We start from the raw sequence: 10,356 nt of genomic DNA, 5'->3' as shown, positions 1-10,356 counted from the left end.
TCACGTGTACTACCGGAGCCAAAGAAGCAGATATATATATATATATATATCAGTCTGAACGTCCGGCTAAAGACGGACTTCAGACTTTCTGTGGTGTTCGCTCCGCTCACCACCCACCGCTAATGAGAATAAATTGATAGGAGTGACATTTTCTGTAAAATTAGAATTGTGTTTTTCTAACAACGTTTTCTTCTTTTTCTTAAAGGCAGCATACCACGAATATGAGGTGGTGCGGATTTCAGGTGGAGTATTTGTACACGCGGGATAGTAGGTTATGAAGAAGGATGTGATTCCGTCCATTTCTTCCTAATTGCCATAAAAAATGGTCCGGAAGATGCGCGCGTGCACAAGGCTGTCGCGCTCCAATCGAACTCCTTGTGGAAAATAGTGCGCCGGAACGCTCGAAGCCGTATCTTTCGGGCCGCTTTCTACGGCAATTAGGAAGAAATGAACGGAATCACTCTTCTCTCAACAATCTACGATCCCGTATACGAATACTGCACCGGAAATCCGTACCACTCCAGATTCGTGGAGTGATGCCTTTAAAAGAAATTTAGGCTAAAGATTCACAGTTTTCTTTGTCAACGCCTCAGTTCTACATTTGGAGAACATTTTAACTTCACCTTTAAGCACTCCTTCGATACCAATATAATATAGACACGACTTGGAAACATTACTCAAAGTATAGGTTTCCCTCTTGTTTCCCCCAACAGTTATCACAGAAAGATGTTTCACGTGAAATGTTCTGAACGACATCATCGTACTGATAAAGATAGCGCTCCACATCAGATCACGTAAACTGCTTGCTACTAAATAAGCAGAACTTAGCATTCGTGTTTCCACTTTCTAAAGAACGGAAGAGTCGTAGAGGTGAAAAGCAACGCGGAAAGTGGATACGACTATGAAACGTTTGCAACGTCCCATATAGCTTTTGTGACTTGCACACGAAGTTACTGTGCGATACTTCTACACCACGACACAGGAACTCGACGCCGTGCGACCCGTCGCACCCCATTTTATGGATATCTAGCGCCAGCGCACCAATCCGACGCCGTTGGACCCGTGTCACCTTCTTTTACCGCTCTACGACGCCTATCCGACTACGCGAGACCCGTCACACTCCCTTTTATAGCTAACTGGCGTTGGCGCACGAATCCGACGCCACTGGGCCTGTGTCTCCTCCTTTTACCGCTATACCACGCCTCCCACCAATCCTATGCATTTTGTAGCAAACTGGCGCTGGCGCACCAATCCGACCCGTGTCACCTTCTCTTACCGAATTTCGAATTTCGTGACATACACACAAACACACACACGTGACATAATTAACTCGTATTATATAATATGATATCATGATCATGCTATGTAATAACTGGCTTAGTCTGTCAGGTCTGTGTGTATGTATGTATGTATGTGTGTGAAAAAAATCCAAAAAGGAGGTGCAACAGGTCCACCGGCGTCGAGTTGGTGCGCCGGCGCCAAAAAGCTATAAAATGGATTGCGACGTGACCCGCGGCGTCGGATAGGTGCGCCGGCGCCAAAAAGCTATAAAGTGGGTTGCGACGGGCCCACCCGGCATAGCATTGGTGCGGGGTCCTGGTACAGCGGTAAAAAGAGGAGACACGAGTCCAGTAGCGTCGGATTGCTGCGCCGACAGCATATAGCTATAAAATGGGGTGCAACGTGTCCAACGACATAAAATTGTTGTGGAATAATGCAGTATTATTGCGCAGTAACTTCGTGTGCATGTAGCAAGAGGGAAATGGGACGTTGCAACCGTTTTACACCCGTGTCCCATGCGCGCGTTGCGTCGCGTTGCGCGTTTTCACCTCTATGACTCCTCTGTGTATGTTTTCTTGCTCGTTTGCCTCAGGTTGGTATTATGCCTTCCTCAGAAAGTGGAAACACGAATGAAACCGGCTGCTTAAAAAGTAGCCAACAGTTTACATGATCTGACGAGGAACGTTACCTTTATAAGTACGATGATGTCGTTCACGTCGTTTTATGTTAAACATCATTCTTTGATAGCTGTTGAGGAAAACAGGAGCAGAACCCACACTTGGAGTAATGCTTTAAAATTGTGTCTATATTATGTTGGAATCGAAAGAGTATTTGAAGCAAAAGTTTGGATATTCTCAAAATGTAGAACTGACGCTTTAGAATAAAAACTTTGAAATCTTTCGCCTTTATTTATAGTAAAAAAAAAAGAAAATGTTGTCAGAAAAACAGAATTCTGAGTTTACAGAAAATGTCACTATCATTAATTTTTGATTAATTTTGATTGATCCATCAGTGAAGGCGAGCGAAGAGAACACCACAAAGAAGTCTAAGTTCGGTTTTACCCGAACATTCAGACTGGTATATATAATGTATATGTAGGGACGGGTGTAGCTCGGTCAGAGGTCTGTTTTAGGCACACCGTCGATGGTTCGAAACCGTCCTACTGCAAACCAAGCCATTCATCTCTCCGGGGGCGATAAATTGGTATCAGACTTGTCTTGGACTTGGAGGGTAAAAACACTGACTTGATGACGGGCTGGTCTCCGCAATTCCTCGTATTGGTCAACACGCGTTCCAAAACCTCAACGATTACGCATAGCAGTAAAACGCATTGGCGCATTCCAAGTGACTTTATCCTTTATCCTTTAACGTATATGAATATATAGCGTTCTCCTATAGATAACTTCTCAGGACTTTTTTCTCAAAATAGAATAATAAAACTTTTTCTTTTTCTCAAACATACTCCTCTTCATTCTTTATGATCTTTCCCGCGTTTTCGACAGATTTTCAATGCCCCTCTTCCAAAATTCACTTGCAACTTTAAAATTTTTGGAAACATCGTTGAAATTGGTTTATGCTTGATATCCGATTCCCATGTACTTACCGGCATTATCATATTCCCGTACCATTGTTACACCTAGTGAACTGCTAAAAGGACATATGACGAATGTGCTCATTTGTCATTCTCATTATATTTTTGCAAAAACGAGTCTTAAAACTGACCTGGACTATTCGGAACTTCTGATGAGAATAAGAACAATGCAGATTTGCCAGCTGTGTTCGGATACAGGCATTCTCTTCCACTCCCCTCAGACTTTAATTTATGCAAAAAAAACGCATTACTGACCCAACATTCACGTCAATATTAGGCGCAAAGGTTTGAATGTAATCCATAATGTATTAATAGAGACTGGGGGTGGAGGTAAAAGGAGGAAGAGGAGATAATAAACGAATACTTTTAGCGCCTTCGAAGAACCGTATCCGCACTTATCTTCTTAATCCTTTTTTGATTAAGAAGATAAGTATGCACATGGTTGATGAGCTGCGATGGAGATAATGAAGTTAATGGACGGAATCAAGTAGTTAACGAACTGAAATAATTTCTTCCTCGATAAACGATTTAAATTACGCCCTTCTAATACTTTGGTATTTGCTGTAGACCGAATAGAGTGAAAAGTAGTTGTTCCTTTCTTGAGAACTATAAGTTCTTAAAGCGCTGTGAACCGTTTTCGTGCCTATTAACAGTTCGATTTGCTAGTCAGACATAGTCTGTTGACATTCTATAGACAAGTCCCAAGGCTAGGATATGTACGTTGACATGTTGCTAAATATGTAGAATTCCAATGGGAGGTCCTGAGGAGTTGTTTGTAGCGAAAATTTTGAAGGCGAATTTCATTCTGCATCGTAAGGAAATACTTAATTAAAACTTTCCTTTCTAGTTTATCATTTTTCGTATCCAAAACGACGCTTTTTTAAGGAGTCATTATTTAGGAAACTTTCCACTGAGCTCCTCTGAAGCACTTTCAACTTCTGCTACCATTTTGTTGTTATCACAGGTGAAGGTTCGAAATATCCGTCCGATCGTGTGTCGGATTACTTGATTTTTTTTCTCGAATTATCTCCTCATTCGAGGTTAGAGGTAGACGTTCAGCAGTCAACAGATGTGTACTGGGTAACGGAGCACAGGGTAATTTGACAGCCGGGCCACACCAGACAGGCTCGTTTGAGCTTCCACCTCCAAGATAACGCTTATATCCTGTGGCTCTGTGGCATCATTAGACTGAGTTAATGTATGCATCTGATGTTGCTAACTTTGGTTTGCTGCAAAACTTGCAAAACTGCAGTGTAAAACTCATCATCTACGGTTAAGCAAAACGACATAGGCATTCCACTGACGTCTTTAGCCTGTATTTACTGCTACTGCGAAAAATACTCTAGCGTACATCATTACCACACTTAGTTACCCAGTCTCTTTCCTTTGGGTGAGAACTCAACAGAAAGGATATTTTAAGTGCCACAACTTTTCATTCATGTATCTAGCTGAAATAGTAGACAACTCCCATCACTGAACCAACGCCACTACTCAAATATTTGGAACTTTTTCGAATTTTCGAAATGCACTAAAAAAGTGAAGGGCACAATGTGCCGGACAATTTTTCAATATGACCTGAAGCCTAGGTTGGGCAGCTCTTCCCTCTCCAAAATCCTAAACTTAGCCACACCAAACATAGGTAGCACTCACATCTCTTCTGCAAACCTTAATAAATCAAATGTTATTACTTGTAATAGCTGCAAAACCTTCTCTCGCCCTCAACAGTATAGTACATAGGACATAAAGAGCCACAAATTCGTGATGTATTGATATCTTCTTGAAGTGTCTTTTTTGTGAAACAGATTTTTGAGTAACAATTCCAAAAATGGGACTTCATACACCACAAGAACTTGTGAACCATGTACACCAGCAACTGCCTCGTATACGGTATTCTGAAAAATAACCTGTCGACTCACACTTTATTGATCAACGTGAAAATGAGGACACGATCGTTCGTGTGGTGTGTAGTCCTACAAACAATCGACAATTACCTTTCCGTAAGAAACAAATATTCTCTGACAACGATACAAATAACTACATATACTATTCAAATAAGTTCAGTTGGAGAAAATACTAACTGCATAAACGAGATTGAAGGTCTTAAAGAAAATCATTACCAACTATGCACTACTAATGTAAAATGAAGACGAGTTTCTTTTTAGGATTTTCACATGTATTAAAATGGCTAACAACTGAAAGTGTGACACGGTGCTAACCGTAGACGCACTTCACTAAAACAATGGTAACAGCCGAGCCTATGTTGCTGTAGGCTCAAAAGATCTGAGTACCAGAACTTGGAAAAGTCGCATGTAAGATGGTAAGAAAATGCGTATTCTGCAGCCAGAAAGATGGATGCAAGATCGTTCCGAAGGAACAGACAAACTAAACTAAGAAAGGGGAAGGGAGAGAAGACTGTCTTAAAATGGAGAACATCTGAAGGACGTTCCAAATGGACTAAGAAAATTATATATGATGGGGAATCGAACATACATTACGAACCAGATGAAAAGTGTACAATGAACTAACTACTGAGGAGAAGCGATTTAAAATGAGAGTATAAGGCATCTTATATACACATGGGCTGAACACGAACTGACTGCAGCCACTCATGCGAGGAGGGACCAATCTTCCACGAAAGAAGGGAAGGTAGAGGTCATCAAACTCACATTTGAGAAGCTGTCCTCCACACCCGAACAAAACCCCGAGTACAGAACAAACGATGTACAAAGCAGAACCACCATAACAGTTATCTCACTGTAGACAAATCCATGAACCTACGACGGAATCATTGACACTAGCAGACAGCAAGAGTTATGTCACTTTTGATTTGCTCTCATACTACCATAAATTTGGCTACAGGAGAGTCTGATATGAGTACAATGCAAAGCATCCTTCGTTCGTCCTCAAACGTGAACCCGAACAGGGGGAGCACATCGTTCACCGCCCCCACAAATTACGAACTCACATTAAATAACGAGAACAATAATAGGGATATAACTTAGGAATACAAGTGGCTATACATGGAAGGAGGAAAGCAGGAGCAAAAAGGTAACTTTGACGAGTAGGAACGGAAAATTAAACACTGCTGGATTAGCTCCTTTACCTGGGACTACTTTACTGTATACCAGTGAAGTAATTTCAGTCCAAGCAACAATCCAGGACACGAAAAAAAACAGCAAGCTTAATCTATACACGCATTCAAAATAGCTAATAATACACCTTGACTACACTAACACCTAACTGCACCGCGATTAATACTCATTCACAAACACACCAATGACTGTTCACAGTGCTCAACCACCAATTATGTACAAATATAATTCTGGTCCACTACAACTACTAATCTGCATGAACTCTGAAACTTTCATATCCGCTAATTCGACTAAACATTTCAGAGCGCATGCAGGGAGAATGATTGCACGCCACGACTCAAAAACTATATACAATATTAGCTCGAACCGGTGATGGTATGGGGATGGGGACCATAATGAACAAGAGAATAAGTGCAACCCGGCTGAGACGTACCCGCTAAAACGCGGTGAGTGAGTGTGCGATAGAGTGATATAGCGTAGTGGTCGAGAATGAAGACGGATTATTGATTGAAAAAATACTAGCAGCTAAAACGCTACGTAGAGAAGAACGTTCAGGGTGGCATCAAACATTCACTTCTGTTTCACGATGTTGCTGACCAAGCAAATCAGGCTTAGAGCTCTGAATGAGTACAGATAAATATTCATCCAGTGAAAGTCTCACCTCACGAATTACCTGTCTAACCACTGCGCCCTGGCATGTCTCTGGAGTAGGACCACGGGAGACGCTGGTAATATAGCGGCGCATGTCATTCACAGTGTTGCAAGCTTGGTGCGATGCAGGTGAAGCCGTCCCAACCTTAATCAAAAATATTAAATGCACAAATATGCAGTATGCGCTATGTACAATACCAATGATTTGATTTTCAAAAATAAAAGCTCTCAAACACACCATCTCCTAGTTTGCAATAGGGGCGCCGCGAGATCATCACTCTGATAATACATAAAACTCGCTTTCGAAAGATGCTGGGATAACCTAGGATTTTTGAGCTAAAAGAAACAAGTAGTTGCGTGTAATATACGCCGTAATGCTTGTTAAGAAAACGTGGCACTACTACCCTACTTTAGTGTAGCGGTTAGAGGTTTCGCTGTCTGCACGATCGAACGGAGGTTCGAATCCGCCCTAGTGCTCACCAAACCTTCCATCCCTTCGAGGTCGATAAATTGGTTTCAGACTTGTCTGGGAGGATAAAAACACTGACTTGATACATCGCAGCTAAAAACTGGCTAGTCCCTGCAAGTCATTGTATAGGTCAGTTACATGTTCGTTAACCTCAAACGATTCTGAATTGAAGTGAACGTAGTGGCGCATCCCAAGCAGATTGATTAACGCCTGATACCAGAACAAATCTACTTCTGTAGAGCGGAGTTCCTCCGAAATCCGAAAGGCGTCCTTGCGGAATCATTTTGTTACCGCACGTGGTTAAAGAATGGCGATGGAAATCGAACCGGTCTTGGTATGCAAAACTGTTTATCAATTTCTCGTGACGATAAAAAAAAAATACCGAGTTAAAGTGCATTGCCGCTGTATCTGAGAATAGTTCGAGAGGTCGTCTGCTAGTGATAAATCAGCTGTCCTTTAGCATTATTATTATCATTGTCACTGTTTGTCAGAGAAGAAATGAGCTGGTAGCTCTGATTAAAAGTTGGTGTTTCTTATGACTGAAATTGAATTCAAATCTACTTTTACTTGGTGTTTCTCTCAACAGTGACTCCCGTAAAGGTAGAATGTGCTAATGATTCCTTGGCTAGTTATTCATACTACTAAAGATGACCTCAAACATGTTTCCTCAAGTTTCCTTCTTCCCTCTTTCCTTGCAGAAATGGTGGATGTTTGTGGATAGTGACACTTGTGATCCCAACATTAATAACAAAGTGAAGCAAGCGTCAAGTACTCTTCAAAAGAACTGAAAATGTCCTAACCTTGTAAAATAAACCTAACAAGTATTTTCACTTCTTCGGCGCCCAATACAGAACTGAATTTCAAACTATGATGCTACCCATACTTGCTGCACTAAACGCGACCAAGAGACAAAACCTAAAATGGTTTTGTTTTCTGAGAGTTTCAAATTGTTTTGTGGCAGCAGCCAAACATGAAAAAATTTAAAGAAAAACATGCAAGTTATTTCCTGATAAAGTGTTCCAAATCACAGCTGGTTGCGCTTGTTTGCTTGAGTACAGTTACATGGAATCAGTCAAAGTAAAGAAAAGAAAGTGAAGTCAGAAAGCAAAGAGCTCTAAAATTTCTAAGGCGCTGCATTTATTGTGAAAATCTCTTTTGCTCGGCAACAATTGCATGAAACAGTATAGAACTGCCGAAATTTCGAAATTTCACTTGCGGAAATGGAAATATTTCCACGGCCATTTTTTTGTTTATTAAGACTAAGATCAATACAACATCTCGGCTTTAATCTGAACCCCTTATTAACCCTTTTTGCGGAGCGAGAGCTCAAAATCAGGCGACTCAGAAAATTGATGCAAAGTGACATTTCAGGCATCACAATTCCTGGACAAGAACATGGCTTGAGATCATAAATTACAAGATAAAATAACGATTAATTCACACTAAAACGGGTGCTCTTTTATTTTAATTATTCACGAGATACTGAGCAGCATCTCGCCAACAATTAAAATTGCGGTTATTGTATATCGAAACGATAGTGTTCCACCGAGCACTCACCGATAATGTGACAAAAACAAATGACGAGGGCATTCTAAAACAAATGGAAGAAAAGAAAAATAAAACCGCATCATACCGCAAGTCCGGAGGCGCAGGTCTTCAATGAAACATCACTGGACTGCACTTCAACGCTATTGTTTTGGTTCGCATTCACTTCAAGTGAAGCTGTCTCGCTACTTGGTGGGTACACCATCATACCACTGAATGGATCCACGAAAGCCTCAGGAGGCATCATGAAGAGCGGCAGCGTCTGATGTGACTAAATGATCGTAGCAATCAGAATCGTACGCACATAGAGAAAAAAAGTGATGAGCTTAAAGGGGACTCACCTGGCGATCACCGCCGAACTGGGTGGTTGGTGGCTCTGTTGGGCTAGCACTACTGACGGAGTCAGTTGTGCTTACCCTGTCATCCTCATTGATAGGGATCTTTTCGAGACGAGAACTTAGACGAGCTGCCACAAAACGGTTCATTACGTTGAAATGCTCGCTCATCTGCTGCACATCGCGGGCAGAATCAATTCTGAACACAATGGCGCTAGAGCTAAAAAGAGTTCAAAATCTCTTCGTTTTCCAAATCAAGCTCACCGGAACAGATTGCTAGGAGTCTGAAGAATTGTGCTGGGAGCGCTCTGCTTAACCCAAGGATGGTCGAGAACTTCATTTGCAGTAAGCCTCTCGCTCACATTTTTCACCTGTTAAAAGACATTAAGAGGAACAATTGGACTTATTATGCAGCAGTAGGACAATGAACTCACCAGTAGGCTACTGACAAGATGCTTCGCTTCTGTACTGATCATGCTCCATTCATCTGCTGGGAAGTCGTATTCACCGCACTGGATACGACGAAACAACTCTTGTTGACAATCGTCGCATGGCTGACCTTCTGACCAACTAAAAGTCATCAAAACTTAATGGCACGGACAGTAAGTAAGCAAATCAAAATCAGAAAAACTGAACGTTTGGAAAAAAGGAACTATGCCACAAAATTGACGATGTTGGGATCTTTAATGAAGGATACAAGGTTCGGAGATATATGAGGTAGATTACGAGTATGAACGTGTTCACGCTCGATTCCATCTTTACCGTAGGGGATGGTTTTCATGGGCCTTATGTGCTCCTATTCTAACGAACTAATTACAATTTTGAAGAACTTACAAGGAGTCAGTGCAAGTTGTCAAGGATATCACAAGCAAAATGCCTTATATTTTTTAAACGTTGCGAAGGACAAAATCACAGGACGAAATATTTCTCAACTGCCTACAAAACTAAAACCCTCGAGTTGAGCAGTAACTAAGCTGTTTAACTTATCACCGAAATACTGCGCAACTTTGCTGGGAATACCCAATAAAGAGTTACGAAACCGTACCCGCAGTCTTCGTCATCACATTCGCCTTGGAAAGGTGCGTAACCGCAAAGCATGATGTATAGAATGACTCCGAGCGACCACATATCGCATCTTTTGTCATATCGAAGGGCATCGTTGACAAATGCGTCCACCACTTCTGGAGCCATGAACTCAGCGCTTCCAACTGGAGATGCAAGATCCGGCTCTGATGCAATTTGAGGCATTCTGGGTGGAGAATGTCCTTTCACCGGACGACTGGCCAGGTCTAGATCGCACAACTTCACGGGACTCACACGGTCCGGCTCAGTACACAGTATATTTTCCGGCTTCACGTCACGATGTGCTATTCCTAGACAAGTACATGTTGT

General features: G+C 41.7%; 2 protein-coding genes across 4 annotated transcripts in view; both read right to left on the bottom strand.

The window, feature by feature from the left end:
* Positions 1-2,440: 2,440 nt before the first annotated feature.
* Positions 2,441-4,955, bottom strand: RB195_019174 (uncharacterized protein; the record flags this gene model as incomplete). The annotated part of the gene is made up of 7 exons (XM_064186914.1): positions 2,441-2,443; positions 2,526-2,581; positions 2,907-2,928; positions 3,004-3,094; positions 4,523-4,537; positions 4,789-4,842; positions 4,951-4,955. 7 exons carry the CDS (start codon positions 4,953-4,955, stop codon positions 2,441-2,443), a joined length of 246 nt encoding a protein of 81 aa, XP_064042795.1.
* Positions 4,956-6,526: 1,571 nt separating this feature from the next.
* Positions 6,527-10,356, bottom strand: part of RB195_019173 (uncharacterized protein) — a gene marked incomplete at both ends in the record, with an annotated part of 20,053 nt that continues 16,223 nt past the window's right edge. For all 3 annotated transcript variants that reach the window (XM_064186912.1, XM_064186911.1, XM_064186913.1), the window contains 7 exons: positions 6,527-6,583; positions 6,638-6,760; positions 8,718-8,900; positions 8,971-9,163; positions 9,229-9,335; positions 9,399-9,534; positions 10,010-10,337. In XM_064186912.1, the coding sequence (XP_064042791.1) occupies positions 6,527-6,583; positions 6,638-6,760; positions 8,718-8,900; positions 8,971-9,163; positions 9,229-9,335; positions 9,399-9,534; positions 10,010-10,337 (1,127 nt within the window). The remainder of the gene's footprint in view (positions 6,584-6,637; positions 6,761-8,717; positions 8,901-8,970; positions 9,164-9,228; positions 9,336-9,398; positions 9,535-10,009; positions 10,338-10,356) is intronic.

The sequence above is a fragment of the Necator americanus genome, chromosome II (genome assembly GCF_031761385.1).
Source record: "Necator americanus strain Aroian chromosome II, whole genome shotgun sequence".
Lineage (NCBI taxonomy): Eukaryota > Metazoa > Nematoda > Chromadorea > Rhabditida > Ancylostomatidae > Necator > Necator americanus.
This window is presented reverse-complemented; position numbering and strand designations above follow the sequence as displayed.